This window comes from Lotus japonicus, chromosome 4 (assembly GCF_012489685.1).
Source record: "Lotus japonicus ecotype B-129 chromosome 4, LjGifu_v1.2".
Taxonomy (NCBI): domain Eukaryota; kingdom Viridiplantae; phylum Streptophyta; class Magnoliopsida; order Fabales; family Fabaceae; genus Lotus; species Lotus japonicus.
This window is the reverse complement of record NC_080044.1, coordinates 16434749-16451695: the sequence shown is the minus strand read 5'-3', so window position 1 is coordinate 16451695 and position 16947 is coordinate 16434749. Positions and strand designations below refer to the sequence as shown.

Genomic DNA, 16947 nt, shown 5'->3' with positions numbered 1-16947 from the left:
TTATATATGACAAAGAGCCTCGCAAACAAGCTTCGTCTCAAAGAACGCTTATATACCATTCGAATGATTGAAGGTACTCCTATTCAAACTCATCTCGATGAGTTTAACTCTATTATTTTGGATCTGGAAAATATTGATATTAAAATTGATGATGAAGATAAAGCTGTTTTGTTGGTTGTCTCTTTACCTTCTACCTACAAACACTTCAAAGAAATCATGTTATATGGAAACAATGATACCTTATCCTTTGAAGATGTTAAATCTAATTTGTTGTCCAAAGAAAAGTTTGATCTTGAAGTTCATTCTTTAGACAAGGGTGATGGCTTAAGTGTTAGAGGTAGAACTCAAGAAAGGGGGAGTACCAGTTACAAAAAGTCCAGATCCAAATCAAGGGGACACAAATCCAACAAATTTTGTCGCTATTGCAAGAAACCTGGGCACGAGATTTCTGATTGCTTTATCTTGAAAAAAAAGCAAGAAAAGGGGAAAACTCCACAATCTCCTAAAGCTGCCAATATTGAAGCTGGTTCTGACGGTGACATTACTTTATGTGTTTTCTCTTCTAATAAGAGGAGTAAAACAGAATGAGTTCTTGACTCTGGATGTTCTTTTTATATGTGTCCTTATAAGAACTTATTTACCACTTTTGAATCTCTTGATGGTGGTTTTGTCTTAATGGGTGATGACACCCAATTAAAGGTTGCAGGAATAGGTACTATTCAGATCAAGACCCATGCCGGTGTTGTCAGAACCTTTGCTAATGTCCGCTATGTTCCTGATTTGAAACGGAACTTAATTTCTCTTGGCACTCTTGAGTCTCTCGGGTGCAAGTTTTCATCTGAAGGCGGAGTTCTGAAAGTATTTAAAGGTGCTCTTGTTTTATTGAAAGGTAACCGCGTAGGTTGCTTGTATATTTTGCAAGGATCTACTGTGACAGGTTCAGCAGCTGTATCATGGCCATATGAGTGAAAAAGGCATGCATCTTCTGAGCAAACAAGGTCATCTTGGTAAACATGGCATCGGTAAGTTGGAGTTTTGTAAACATTGTATTTTTGGGAAGCAGAAAAAGGTTAGTTTCTCCACTGCAACTCACCGTACCAAAGGTATTCTTGATTATATTCATCCTGACCTTTGGGGGCCTTCTAAATCTCCTTCTATGGAGGACGCCACTATATGATGACTATCATTGATGATTTTTCCCGCAAAGCCTGGTTTTATTTTCTGCGGCATAAAAATGAGACTTTCCATACTTTCAAGAAGTGGAAAACTCTTGTTGAAACTCAGACAGGGAAGAAAGTGAAGAAGCTCATAACAGATAATGGATTGAAGTTCTGTAGTGGTGACTTTAATGAGTTCTGCGCAAATCATGGTATTGCTAGACACAAAACCATTCCAAGAAATCCCCAGCAAAATGGTGTTGCAGAACGGATGAACAGGACTCTACTTGAGAGAGCTCGCTGCATGCTCTCAAATGTTGGGTTATGGCATCGACGTGATCTTTGGACCGAGCCAGCATCTACTGCATGTTACTTGGTCAACCGTTCTCCACATTCGGCACTTGACTTCAAAGTTCCAGAAGAGATTTGGTCAGGTAATCCTGTGAATTATTCTAATTTGAGAATTTTTGGATGTCCTGCATATGCACATGTTAATGATGGTAAATTAGGTCCAAGAGCTGTTGAGTGCATATTTCTTGGTTATGCATCTCAGTCTAAGGGGTATTGTTTGTGGTGCTCTGACTCAAAGTCACAAAAATTAATTCTTAGTAAAGATGTGACTTTTAATGAGAATGCATTATTATCTTCTGGAAAACAGTCTTCTGTGTCTTCCTCTACTAGTACAGGGAATCTGCAGGGTACTAGCGAGAAGGTGGAGTTTGTATTGAATCCTACAACTCCTGGTGTCGATGTTTCATCTTCCTCCACAAATGAAGCTATAATTGATGATCATCCTCATGATGATGATCATGTTGATAATACCACTTCTCCTATTCAGCAACAAGGAGATTATTACTCTCTTGCCCAAGACAGAGCTCGAAGACAAATCAAAAGGCCAGTCAGATACACTGATAATGACAATTTAGTTGCTTATGCACTATCTATTGCACAAGAGGTAAATGATGGCATTGAGCCTGCCAGCTATACTGAATTTGTTTCTTGTGATGAGTCTTCACAGTGGCTAGTGGCTATGAATGAAGAAATTGAAAGTCTTCATAAAAACAATACTTGGGCTTTGACAGAGATTCCTAAAGGCAAGCGACCATTAAGATGTAAATGGGTCTATAAGAAGAAAGACGGCATTCCCGGGGTTGAAGATCCAAGATGCAAAGCACGACTAGTCGTTAAAGGCTTTTATCAAAGGAAGGTATTGACTTTAATGAGATATTCTCACCTGTTGTTCGTCATACTTCCATTTGTGTTTTGCTTGCTTTTGTTGCTTTATTTGATTTGGAATTAGAGCAACTTGATGTAAAGACAGCTTTTCTACATGGAGAGTTGGAAGAAGAAATTTACATGGAGCAACCCGAGGGATTTATTGTTCCTAGTAAGGAGCATCTTGTCTGCCGATTGAAGAAATCTTTATATGGCCTTAAGCAAGCTCCAAGGCAGTGGTACAAGAAGTTTGATTCTTTCATAATTGGGCAAAGTTATTGCAGGAGTCAATTTGATGACTGTATTTATTTTCAAAATTTCCAAGATGGATCCTTTATATACTTGTTACTTTATGTTGATGATATGTTAATTGCATCACGTGACAAGTCTTTGATCAGGAAATTGAAAACTCAACTCAATAATGAGTTTGAGATGAAAGAATTAGGCGCAGCAAAGAAAATTCTTGGTATGGAGATTCGCAGGGATCGTCAAGCTGGTAAATTATTCTTATCTCAACAGAAGTATATTGAGAGAGTGCTTGATAGGTTTAAAATGAATGATTGCAAACCTGTTTCTACTCCACTTGCTGCACATTTCAAGTTATCTTCAGATCTTTGCCCAACAACAGAGGAAGAGATGGAGCGTATGTCGCATTTTCCTTATGCTAGTGCAGTTGGTAGTCTTATGTACGCCATGGTGTGCACTAGGCCAGATCTAGCATATGCTGTTAGCACGGTAAGCCGGTATATGCATAATCCTGGGAAGGATCATTGGAATGCTGTCAAATGGATTTTTCGGTATCTAAAAGGTACTTCCAGTTCTGGTTTGGTGTTTTACAGAAGCATGGCTACAACCAATGATGTTGTAGGTTATGTTGATTCAGATTATGGTGGTGATCTTGATCGAAGAAGATCTATTTCTGGTTACATCTTTACTCTCTGTAATAGTTCTATCAGCTGGAAAGCTACACTTCAATCTACTGCTGCATTGTCTACAACTGAAGCAGAATATATTTCAGCAACAGAGGGTGTGAAGGAAGCTATTTGGCTTCGGGGTTTGGTCAATGAATTTGGTCTTACACAGGGTGTTCTTATTGTGTTTTGTGATAGCCAAAGTGCTATTCATTTGACCAAGAATAATCGTTATCACGACAAGACCAAACACATTGATGTAAAGCGCCACTTTATTCGATATATTGTTGTTGCTGGTGAAATTATTGTGGAAAAGATTCACACATCTGAGAATCCAGCAGATATGCTTACCAAGCCACTTCCAAATACCAAGTTTCAGCATTGCTTAGACTTGGTTGGTCTCTACAGTACTTGAGTGCCCTTCAGGGCTTTATTTGGCGATGAGCATTTTTCAAATTCGAACCAAGGTGGAGATTGTTAGGATATGTGGTTCTCATTTACCCACATCTAATTCTCATGTAGCTTGTAGCCAGGCACCGTCCAAGAATTTTACCTCCTTGTGTTTTCACACATTACAGCTCAAGCTTCAACACTTTCACACTTGGTCATTGTTTTTACATTGGCCCTTTCACATTTTAGCTGCTGTTCTTATTGGTCCATTCATACTATGGATTTGTCCTATAAATACATGGCAGCTACGTGAATGGAAGTGGACAACACACGGAGAGAAAAACATTGAGTCACATACTCACATTTCCATTTGTTTCTTTGAGTGGTTTATCTTGGTGAGAATTCTTGTTCCATTTGTGAGAGTAGTTTTAGTGCAAAATATTGTTTTGTCCTCATTTCGATAAGAAGACTTATTGTACTCTCCCTTTTTCATAGTAGAACTTTGCTCTTGATTGCCCGTGGTTTTTACCTCTCACATTGAGAGGGTTTTCCACGTAAATCTTGTGTGTTCATTTTCTTGCTATCCTATTTACTTCTCTCTAATTCTCAATTATCACGATCCTGTGCTTCCGCATTGCGCTGATACCCCAACACCTAACATAGCCAATGCTGAGGTAGATGTATCTGAAAGAAGGTAGGAGCATCTTCGCCAGAAATTCCCTTTTTTCACTTGTTCTGGCAGCTTGTTGCTAGCTATATACTACATTGAGTGACATGATGAACATAAGGATTATTACAGATATATCAGAGTAAGTAGCATAGCTGCATATATAGGTGTTCTAAACCATGAACATTTATTAGTGTAATTCAGGTTCCCTCTTATACGATTGTCTTGCACGATGCTGGGACAAGAGGTTTGACAACTGCTTAACAGTAAAACAGAACTTAACAACAGAAACAATAACACACAGTAATTGTTAACCCAGTTTAGTGAAAAACTTTCACCTACGTTTGGAGGGTTTGCACCCAAAGAAAGGAAATCCACTATCTCAAGGTTCAGGAATTACAGACACTCATGAACAACTCAGTTCATAGTTCACTTCCTAATCTACCCAGTGTATTTCTACTTAGAATCTCAACCTAAGTATGAGAGCCCCTCTCACTTTCTCTCAATCACTGCCACAGCGATTGGTGAACACAATGAACAATCAGAGTTTGAACGCAATCAAACAACACAGAATCCTTCTTTGCTTTATAGAATCAATGAGCAAAGAGGCTTCACAACTAACAAAGGACAAAGCACAAACACAAATCCTAAAACACTTGATCTCTCTCTCTCTTTTAGCTTCGGTCGTCTTCTTGTTTTAGGTCTTCATCCTTTTATAGACTTCAGCAGCGGTAGCATGGGCTTTAGGGTTAGCATGGGCTGAAGAAACAGATTGCAGCAACAGCAATTCAAAACGCAATCTTGATAGATTTGGTTTCTTATTGCACAAGTAAAGATAGAAATCAATCTTTTAACAAAGATTGTTTCAACAAATAACAACCCAACAATTTAAAACCCTTATGGAATAGCTACTTGCTCCTCAAGTAACTCAAAAACATATCTTCAGTAAATCTTCAGAGGGCCCACAACATAAACACAAGCTGAGGACCGATGCCCTAGCTTCACGGAATCAGATGCCACGACATCTGCTTCGACAATCGGTTGTTTTGACAAAATGCATGGCAACATGTTCCAACAATCTCCCCCTTTGTCAAATTTTGTCTAAAACAACTCACAACCAGAGAGGGTCAAGATAAAGAGTCAATTCTCCCCCTTAAGCACAGCTCCCCCTCAAAAGATGCATTCATACCAACAACTAGCATAGTTGGAACATTACACTTAGCAGCAAAAAAAAAACACACAGAAGAACTATCAACCCTTAGCAGATGATGACTTCACAGTTGATCAGCTTGAACTTCAACAAACCAGAAAACACTATCAGAAGTTACTTGCACAAAAGCTAACCACATAAAACCAGAAGATACAACTTGGAACAAACATAGCGAATGTCTTGAACACGTCTTCAAATCGAACAGACCAAAGCTAAACACTAGCAAGACACACATAGTCTTCACAGAAGCAGCTTCACAGTAGTAACACAGAATACTACAGACCACATAGCAGATAGAATCTTCAATCTCAAACTACTCCCCCTTTTTAGCACAAATTTGCAAAGGGTGCACAAATACTTCCAACAACAAAAGAGATTAACAAAAAATCATAACAATCTAGTCTTCAGAACTAGACTCCTCTCCTGATCCTTCTGCACTCTTTTCTTCACTCTCATCAGATCCTTCCTCCTCTTCATTGCTCACATCCTGAGCAGCTGTAGCAGTAGCACTTTGCTCACCACCTTGGCGTTCTTCTTCCTGCAGCTTGAGTAGCAAAGCATCAACCTTGAGCTTCCTGGCAATGCTCACCCTAATTGTCTCCTGCAAAGCCTTGGAGACTTCCTGTAGTTCAGCAATTATGGCCTGAGTGCCAGATTCAGTCACAGGAGGGGTAGATGTCCTGTTGGTTGGCAAGGCAATGTCTAGGACATGTGGTTCCATAAACAAGCGTTGATCTAAGGTGATTGGAACTCCACGAGACACAGCCACATCATCAGCCCTAAGTATCTGAGGATGCTGCTTTAGAATGATCTCAGTAAGAAGTGAAGGAAATGAAACAGGCAGCTTCACAACACAAGTATCAGCATGCTTCAAAGTCTGCTCAAACACAAAAGTTCCAAAATCAAAAGCAATATACTTGCCTATCCTATAGATCAATTTGGCAAGCGTTGCAGAAACACCAGAGGTATGCTGAGTAGGAACCCAATTCACAGCACCAATCCTGTTAAGTATAGCATACTTCACACTCAGATTGCCAGTGGACAACAACTTCTTGCTCGGCCACTTCTTCACATGACCTGCAGTAAGTTCCTTGGCAACATCATCCATGGACACTTCTTCATCAACAAATTCAATAGCACTTCTTCCAAGTGCTTGATTGATCACAGCAGGTGAGAACATCACACATTCAGCCCGCACAAAAACTTTCCTGAATTCATCACTATCAGGAAGTCCAACATCAACAGAGAGATTCACCAAGAACTCTCTCACAAGCTTCTCATAGCACCTTCCAACATTCTGAATAGTCTTCATCAGACCTGCTTTCTCAATAAGTGCAATAACATCTCTGCATTCAAGAACATCAGAGCCAACTTCCCTTTCCTTGGTCATTCTCCTCTTGCAAACAAACTTCCACTTCTGAACATTCTCTTCCAAATGAAAAGACACCCTATCAATAGGAACAGCAGGAACATTTTGAGGGATACGCTTACCAGAAAATTTCCTTTTCTCAGAGGGTCGACTGTCCTGGACATCAACTTCAACATCTGACTCAGAGTCTTCAACTTCAACTGGAATCTTCCTCTTTTTCTTCTCATTGGGAGTCTTTTCTTCCTTCTGCTTTTCCTTTCCCTTCACACTAGCCTGTCTAGACTTGTAAGTGATAGGTGAAAACTTGGATCTCTTTGGTGGAGTAGGAGTGACTTCAGGAGAAGAAACCCTTCTTTTCTTCTTCATCCTCGCAGCAACACTATCAGCAAAGGACTCAGTCAGAGGAACATCATCAGAATCATCATCAGAGATGTCCTGAACAGGGGCTGGAGTTTGGACTGGCTCTTCAGAATTGGTATCCTCAGAGTTACCATTCTTTGGATCAGCATCCTTTGAAGAGGATGAAACAGAGATATTAGGCTGGGTAGCATCGCCTGAATCTTCATGAGAAGTGAAATCCTTTCTAGGATTTTCTTGAGCAAAACTTTCCTTAGACCCAGATGTCTCAACATCGGGCACAACATCAGGGGGGTGATTTCACAGGAGAATCTTCATCATTGATTTCCTCTTCGTTAGGAACTTCTTCAAGGATAGGAACATTCGTGGGTTCGCTGTTCTTGATCTGTGATTTGTAGACCTTACAAGTTGGGTTTCTTGATCTCATCTTCTTGGGAGCTTTCTCGGACACAGAAGATGGTAGAGAAGAACCACTCTTCAAACCCATACGCTTGACTCCTTTAGTAGTTCTTTCAATCTTGGTCTTGACAAATTCCTTCTTTCCATAACTTTGAGACATGATGAATCGAGAGCAAACACAAACAGAGTACAGAACAATGAAAAAGAATTGCAAATGAGAGATGATGAGTCTTGAAAAAGATAGATGTACAAGCGGTTGAGAGAACACAATTTGCCCGTTGGAGGTAGTTATAGGATGAGTGAACCATAAGGCAACCTTTTCTCTGCTGATGTCACAACGGCAGTTAATGATGACCAAGAATAAACTAGTTGTTAACACACTGGGGCACGCTAATTGCTATGCATCAAAAAGACAAATCCCTAGACTTCCTCTTAATTTTTCAAAAGTGATTGCATCAAGGGGTTTTGTGAAAATATCAGCCAATTGCTTGTCAGTTGTAACATGCTCCAAATTGACAATTTTATCCTCCACCAAGTCTCTAATAAAATTATGTCTAATGTCAATATGCTTGGTCCTGCTATGCTGTATGGGATTCTTAGAAATATTAATTGCACTGAGATTGTCGTAGTACAATGTCATGACATCCTGTTCAACATCATACTCCTTCAGCATTTGCTTCATCCACATGAGTTGTGTACAACTACTTCCTGCTGCAATATATTCTGCTTCAGCTGTAGACAATGAGACACAATTCTGCTTCTTGCTAAACCATGAAATCAAATTATTCCCTAGGAAGAAACATCCACCAGATGTGCTCTTTCTATCATCTGCACTACCTGCCCAATCCGCGTCACAGAATCCAACTAAAGAGGAATTTGTATCATGAGTATAGAGAATACCATAATCACTTGTGCCATTGATGTACTTGATAATCCTCTTGACTTGTAGCAGATGACTTGCTTTAGGAGATGCTTGATATCTAGCACAAACTCCGACAGCAAAGGTGATGTCTGGTCTGCTAGAAATTAGATAAAACAAGCTTCCAATCATGCTTCTATAGAGACTTTGATCAACATATTCCCCTTGCTCATCCTTGAAAAGTTTGATGTGTGTAGCAGCAGGAGTTCTCTTGTGACCAGCCTTTTCAAGGCCAAACTTCTTGACTAACCCTTTAGCATACTTACTCTGTGATATGAACATAGAATCCTCCATTTGTTTGACTTGTAGTCCTAGAAAATAATTCAATTCACCAACTAGACTCATCTCAAATTCAGATTTCATTTGTCGGACGAAATGCTCCACCATTGAGTTCGACATTCCTCCAAAAACAATGTCATCCACATAGATCTGTGCTATCATGAGCTTTCCTTTGTCATTCTTCACAAACAGAGTTTTATCAATTCCTCCCTTACAGTAACCATTGCTTACAAGAAACTCAGTTAAACTTTCATAGCAAGCCCTAGGTGCTTGCTTCAAGCCACACAAGGCTTTCCTCAGTTTGTACACATGATCTGAATGATGTGGATCTATAAACCCTTTAGGTTGTTCAACATAAACTTCTTCACTCAAATAGCCATTCAGAAAAGCACTCTTCACATCCATCTGGTAGAGTCTGAACTTCAAAAGACAAGCAACACCTAACAAGAGTCTTATAGATTCCAGTCTAAATACTGGAACAAAGGTCTCATCAAAATCAACTCCTTATATCTGAGTATATCCTTGAGCAAATAGCCATGCTTTATTCCTTGTGACTGTTCCAGTTTCATCTAATTTGTTCTTGAAGATCCACTTAGTGCCAATGATGTTTACTTCTTCAGGTCTAGGCACTAACTCCCATACTTCATTTCTCCTGAACTGCTCAAGCTCCTCTTGCATAGCATTTCTCCTGAACTGCTCAAGCTCCTCTTGCATAGCATTTATCCAGTATTCATCAGTGAGAGCTTCATTGACATTCTTGGGTTCTATCTTAGAGATGAAACAACCATGAGCAATAAGACTTCTGGATCTGGTAGTCACCCCTTCTTGAAGATTACCAATGATGTTTTCTTGAGGGTGATTCTTCTGAACCCTAATTGATGGAGCTTTATTTGATGGGATATCTTTGTCTTCTTTTTCATCAGCACTTGTCTCTGAATCATTGTCGGGGGCGGTTGTTGGAGCATCGGCTGGAACATCTGCACCATCATCATCTTCATTCAAATTTGCTTCTTCCTTCTTGTTGGTTCATCATCCACAGTCACATTCACAGATTCCATCATGGTCCTTGTGCGAGAGTTAAAAACTCTATAAGCTTTGCTGTTCATAGAATACCCCATGAAAATTCCTTCATCACTTCTAGGATCAAGCTTCCTCTTAGGATCACGATCTGCAAGGATATAACATTTACTTCCAAATATGTGAAAGTATTTTACAGATGGCTTTCTACCTTTCCATAGCTCATACTGTGTAGAGGATGTCCCTGCCCTGATGGTGACTCTGTTATGTGTGTAACAGGTAGTACTCATAGCTTCAGCCCAGAACTGGTGTGGAATCTTCTTAGCATGTAACATTACTCTAGCTGATTCCTGGAGAGTTCTATTTTTTCTTTCAACAATTCCATTCTGCTGTGGAGTGATGGGAGCAGAAAGTTCATGGCTAATACCTTTTGTTCCACAGAACTCCAAGAATTTTGAATTCTCAAACTCCCTTCCATGATCACTTCTTATTCTTACAATCACACAGTCCTTCTCATTCTGAAGTCTCAAACATAGATTCTTGAATATTTCAAAAGTCTCTGATTTTTCTCTCATAAATTCAACCCATGTATACCTTGAAAAATCATCTACACAGACAAACACATACCTTTTTCCTCCCAAGCTTTCAACCTGCATGGGACCCATGAGATCCATGTGAAGCAATTCCAGAACCTTTGTCGTGGTCTGATGCTGGAGCATCATGTGTGGCACCTTGGTTTGCTTACCAATCTGACATTCTCCACATAGCTTTCCTTCTCCCAAGCTCAAATTGGGCAATCCCCTTATTGCTTCATCAGCAATAATCTTTTGCATGCTCCTGTAGTTAAGATGTCCTAGTCTTTGATGCCATACATTCACCTTATCTTCTTTAGTTAACAAACATCTAGAAACATGAGCTTTTTCTTCTGATGTCCACATATAACAGTTGTCTTTTGATCTGACTCCTCTCATCACAACTTTCTCATCATCAGTGGTCACAACACATTCTATCTTATTGAACTTCACATCATACCCTTGATCACACAGTTGACTTATGCTGATTAGGTTGGCAGTTAAACCATTTACAAGTAACACATTGTTCAAGTTAGGAGATTCTGTGCTAACAAGCTTTCCTACTCCCTTGATCTTTCCTTTAGCTCCATCTCCAAAAGTAACATAGTTGGTGGAGTGACTTCTGATGTCTTGCAAGAAGCTCTTGTTTCCTGTCATGTGCTTTGAGCAGCCACTATCAAAATACCAATCTTCCTTTGATGATGCTCTGAAAGACGTGTAGGCTACCTGACATCTGACTTCACCCTTGGGCTTCCATTGCTTCCTCATCTGAATAGGCTTTTTATCGTGCATCTGAGGATAACCATATAACCTGTAACAGTAGGGCTTTATATGACCATTCTTACCACAGTAGTGACACTTCCAAGGTACAGTTTTGTCAAGCTTAAGTTGGGGTTTCACATGCTGAGGTACATGTCGAGGCAATGGATCTGGCAACTGATAATTTCTGGGCTTCTTGAATTCAATTTGTTTTGCAGCAGACACAAATTTCTTTGAACCTTTCTGATTTTCTTTGTTTGCTGTTCTATAGTCAAAGCCAATTCCCTTCAAACTCCCTCCTTGCTTGCTAGTTTCTTTCAGAATTTCATCAAGCATATCAGAACCACTGTTTAACATTCTAACAGATTTATGAGTGGCTTCAAGTTTTCTTGTCAGAGTTGTCACTTCCTCTTGAAGTCCTGCATTAATCAACATTAGGTTAGCCTTTTCCATAACATCAGCATTATTAAACTTACTTTGCCATTCCTCCAGATCTTCCTTCAGCTTAGTACTGAGCTCTTTCAACCTTTCATTCTGAGAAACAAGTTGTTCTATCTCACTTTGCTTTTCTCTTACAAGTTTGCATGCTTTTTCCCACTTTCTATGTAGCAGCTTGTAAGTTTCAGCCAATTCCTCATCAGAGATGTCCTCATCACTTGTCTCAGACTCACAGATAGTTCCAGAGAAGGCATTGACTTTGTTTGCAGATATCTCCTCCTCATCTTCAGTGTCTTCATCTAACCAAGTTACCATCATACCTTTCTTTTGCTTCTTTAGATAAGTGGCACATTCAGACCTGATGTGACCATATCCTTCACATTCATGACATTGCACTCCTTTGTTCTGAACATGTCTTTCTTCTTCCTTGGTCTTCCTCTGTGAATTTGAAAACTTGGGTTTGTTGTCGAACTTCATGTCCTGGACATTAGGCCTGGTTATTTTGTCAATCTTCCTCAAAGCTCTGTTGAATTTTTTTGCTAGCATAGCCAGAGCCTCAGAAAGGTTTTCACCCTCACAGTCTTCATCATCACCTTCATCAGTGTTAGACACAAAAGCAATACTCTTATTCTTCTTCTTAGATTTTCCACTCAGTTTCAACTCAAATGTCTGCAAAGAGCCAATAAGTTCATCAACCTTCATGTTCTCAATATCTTGAGCCTCCTCAATTGCAGTGACTTTCATAGCAAACTTCTGAGGAAGAGATCTCAAGATCTTCCTTACAAGCTTCTCATCTGACATAGGTTCTCCAAAAGAAAATGAAGCATTAGACAAGTCACGGACACGCATCTAGAATTCTGAAATAGTCTCCTCTTCAGTCATCATCAAATTTTCAAATTGAGTAGTAAGCATCTGAAGCCTTGACATCCTCACTCGAGTAGTTCCTTCATGTGCAGTTTTCAGAATTTCCCAAGCATCCTTTGCCACAGTACACGTATTGATCAGCCTAAACATATTCTTGTCAACTCCATTAAAGATAGCATTTAGAGCCTTTGAATTTCCAAGAGCAGCTTCATCTTCAACACCGGTCCATTCCTCTTCAAGTTTCTCCACAACAGTGGTAGAGGTGCCTTCAACCTGGGACTTAGTACGGTGCTTCCAACCCTTGACAATAGCTTTCCAAGTCTTGTTGTCAATTGACTTGAGAAAGGCTATCATGCGAACCTTCCAGTAGTCATAGTTAGTACCATCCAGAATGGGTGGCCTATTGACTGATCATCCCTCCTTGTTATCCATGAGAACTTGAATCAAACTCCCTGGAGCTCACCCAACCAGAACAGGGTGCCTGCTCTGATGCCAATTGTAATTCAGGTTCCCTCTGATACGATTGTCCTGCACGATGCTGGGACAAGAGGTTTGACAACCGCTTAACAGTAAAACAGAACTTAACAACAGAAACAATAACACACAGTAATTGTTAATCCAGTTCAGTGAAAAACTTTCACCTACGTCTGGAGGGTTTGCACTCAAAGAAAGGAAATCCACTATCTCCACTACTAGAAAAATTACTAAACATACTTTTAACATCGGTTGCGGCATAAACCGATGTGAAATGTGTAGTTTTCACATCGGTTGTGTACCCGATGTGAAAAGGTGGGGACATACCACATCACCTTTGCTTACATCGGTTGTATACCCGATGTGAAAAGTACTTTTCGCCCGATGTGAAAAGTACTTTTTGTAGTAGTGCTCAAGGTTCAGGAATTACAGACACTCATGAACAACTCAGTTCATAGTTCACTTCCTAATCTACCCAGTGTATTTCTACTTAGAATCTCAACCTAAGTATGAGAGCCCCTCTCACTTTCTCTCAATCACTGCCACAGTGATTGGTGAACACAATGAACAATCAGAGTTTGAACGCAATCAAACAACACAGAATCCTTCTTTGCTTTATAGAATCAGTGAGCAAAGAGGATTCACAACTAACAAAGGACAAAGCACAAACACAAATCCTAAAACACTTGATCTCTCTCTCTTTTAGTTTCGGTCGTCTTCTTGTTTTAGGTCTTCATCCTTTTATAGACTTCAGCAGCGGTAGCATGAGCTTTAGGGTTAGCATGGGCTGAAGAAACAGATTGCAGCAACAGCAATTCAAAACGCAATCTTGATAGATTTGGTTTCTTATTGCACAAGTAAAGATAGAAATCAATCTTTTAACAAAGATTGTTTCAACAAATAACAACCCAACAATTTAAAACCCTGATGGAATAGCTACTTGCTCCTCAAGTAACTCAAAAACATATATTCAGTAAATCTTCAGAGGGCCCACAACAAAAACACAAGCTGAGGACTGATGCCCTAGCTTCACGGAATCAGATGCCACGACATCTGCTTCGACAATCGGTTGTTTTGACAAAATGCATGGCAACATGTTCCAACAATTAGTCCAAGTAGCGTTGAACTCCCTTGGAGGAAAAGTTTGATACGTCAAAGACCAAAAAAAGAAGTTTGATTCCCTTGCTTGAATTCCCCATAATGCCCCTAAAGCATATTCCCTACAGTTGCTTAATTTGGGTTGTTTAGCACTATTCGTACGTGTTTAAAGTGCCACATATGATATAAACTCATAACAATTGATGTAAATTCGCTCACAATTTCTGATTTGGGTTGCTTAACATCTTCATCCCTGGTTGTGAGTGTTTTGATGTTAAATTTTCACTCCATAAATCTAAGTTTCCAAAATTATATTGCTAAATAAACGTGCCATAAATTCAAAACTTTGGCATTCCGGGTCAGTCCTATCACAAAATTTGAGTTTCTAACCTTACTCTACTCGGTTAGGATGAGCCCTATGTTAGTCACATTGGCACACCCGCTTTCCTAGTGAAACTCATCAAAGGTAATTAATTTTACACACTGAATTTTTTAATTTCCGGTATATGATGTTTTTAACATTGCCGTATGATTAAAAATCTTATTGGTTTTAATTTCTTGTACAATGAAGTCTCTAATGTTCCTGCTACTTGATTAGCACTTGTCCTTTTAGCATGCTCTTTTGTAACAAAAGGAAAAACACCAATTTTTCCACTAAAGATTTCATTTCCCTGTGCATCAAATCTCGGGCGAGCTTGAGCAACTAAAAACATGATTTTTGTGATAAAATTTTTGCTTTTGCAACTACGAATCAGATCCTCTTCATCTTGCAGCAAATAGTAATTCTCAGTTTTCTTTATCATGTAAAACCACTTCTCATCAATGTGAACTATATTATGCATCCCCACAAAAGTTGGATCATGTGGAATGGTGGTATTATCAAGCATTGATATGCAAAACTTTAACCTTGCACTTTTATTTTCTTCTTTTAGCGAAGGCTTAACAGGATTTGAGTGCTTTCGTATAGCTCCTTCCTTAAAATTCCTATACAATGTAGTCTTGCTCACCTTCAAAGCATGAGATAAAGATGCAAGAGTAGTTCGTTGACGCAAAGGAATATTACGAATTTGAGCAAAATCAATCTGAATTCTTTTCCGTTCAGCATTTGACAACTTATGAGATACATCACCACAATCTTTTGCTCGTTTCCAAATACGTTGAACAACGTATATAGGAATTGACAATTGTGATGCCACATCTTTTGTTGCATTTTTAGTTAATTTTCCGTTAACACTCTTCTTCAATAGCATATCATACACAACTCTTCGTTGATCATTAGTCAAACGTTTTCTCCGTAACATCCCACTACTTTGTGCTTGTGGTACTTGAGTGTTAGAACCATTATCATCAATATCTTCTCCTAATAAAAGAAATCACATAAGTTTTGATAAACAAATGTCCAGATATAGCAAATACTCGTTATTACAAATGTCTAATTTTATATAAAACTAAAACTATATCTATAAAGTATAAAAGGAAAAGGTATAGACAAATGTTTATAACTGGAAACGTGTGTGCAATCTCACTCACGGATTGTATTTGAACTATATCTATAAATATTGTACAATACATACAACAAATGGCTTGTACATGAAACTGAGCCAACGGGTGAAATAGTTAACTTCCAATTCATCTTCAAAGAAGCTGTAAACTAGTCTATATCTCAGTATATCAAATTCTTATGATGATTTTCTCTTTTTTGCTAGTTAATGTATCACAAGTAATCTAGTAAATATGTATTTGATAGAAATTATTATTCAACAGTCAAATCATTTCCACATTTTGTAAAGAAATTTAATTGAATTACGAAGTGAAGAACTAGTGCAGAATGCAGATAAATTCCAGCTACAGAACTGTTCTCTAGTTAAAACCCATATGGATTATCGATCTCTATTTTTCAAGAATGGAATGTGTTTTATTTTATTTTATTTTAAATGCTCAAAAAAAAAAAGTACCACTTCTACTTTTGAGTATAGAACAAATTTGAGCTTGGAGTATATGATGAGTATAGAACAAATTGAATTAAAAAAAATTATATCACCGAATAAATTTTTCTTACCAGAATTTGAGCTTGGCTCAATTGATTCTTGTAATCCTAATTCCACTTGTATGTCACCTTCTAGATCATTACTTTCATGTTGCTGCTCATCTTCTAAAAGTAATTCCTCCACTTGCACTTCATCTTCTAAAAGTTGCTCTGAAGCATCAACATTTAGATCTAGCATATAAGATTTTCCTTCATTACATATGCTAGAATCTCTTAAATCAACATTCAAGTCAATTTTAACTGAAGACATTTCATGAATTTGTTGGTGACATATTTCATCATTAGCACAAAACAGAACATTTATAAGCAATTTTTAGAGGGAGTTTAAAACTCAAAAACTTAAGTTAAGTGGGAAAATTTAAAATTTTACTCCAACTTTTGGCAACTTTTGGAGGGAGTAAGAACACAAAAATTCGTTGGCAAAAAAATTGGCGGTGAAGGATTTCTGGGTGATAAAATTTCAAAGCAAAATTGATGAAATTGCAACAATTACTCCCATTTAATCTGGCGGTGGAGCATTATATGGGATTATGGGTGAGTGCATTAGAATTGATACCATTAAGACATTAACAAAAAAAACCTGTTGGAATCTATATGCGTTTTCCATTAATTGTTGATTGGAAAGAGAAATTTACATTCAATATAAAATTATTATAGTGTGTGTGGGTTTGCATTTAATTTTGGAAAATTATGAAAAATAAAATGATAACTAGGGGTATTTCAGTCTAACATTTTATCAAATGATTACTCCTTAAACAATGTGCATCTTCTAAAACTACCTACATTTTGGAACGGAGGGAGTAAA

The 16947-nt window shown here is 38.4% G+C and overlaps 1 protein-coding gene across 1 annotated transcript; it reads right to left on the bottom strand.

Annotated features, from left to right (window-relative positions):
* Positions 1–5947: 5947 nt before the first annotated feature.
* Positions 5948–16392, bottom strand: LOC130712381 (uncharacterized). Its single transcript, XM_057562217.1, has 3 exons — positions 16155–16392; positions 14686–15455; positions 5948–6151 (listed from the first exon to the last, which is right to left on the bottom strand). The coding sequence occupies exons 1-3, from the start codon at positions 16390–16392 to the stop codon at positions 5948–5950; spliced, it is 1212 nt and encodes a 403-aa protein (XP_057418200.1).
* Positions 16393–16947: the final 555 nt, after the last annotated feature.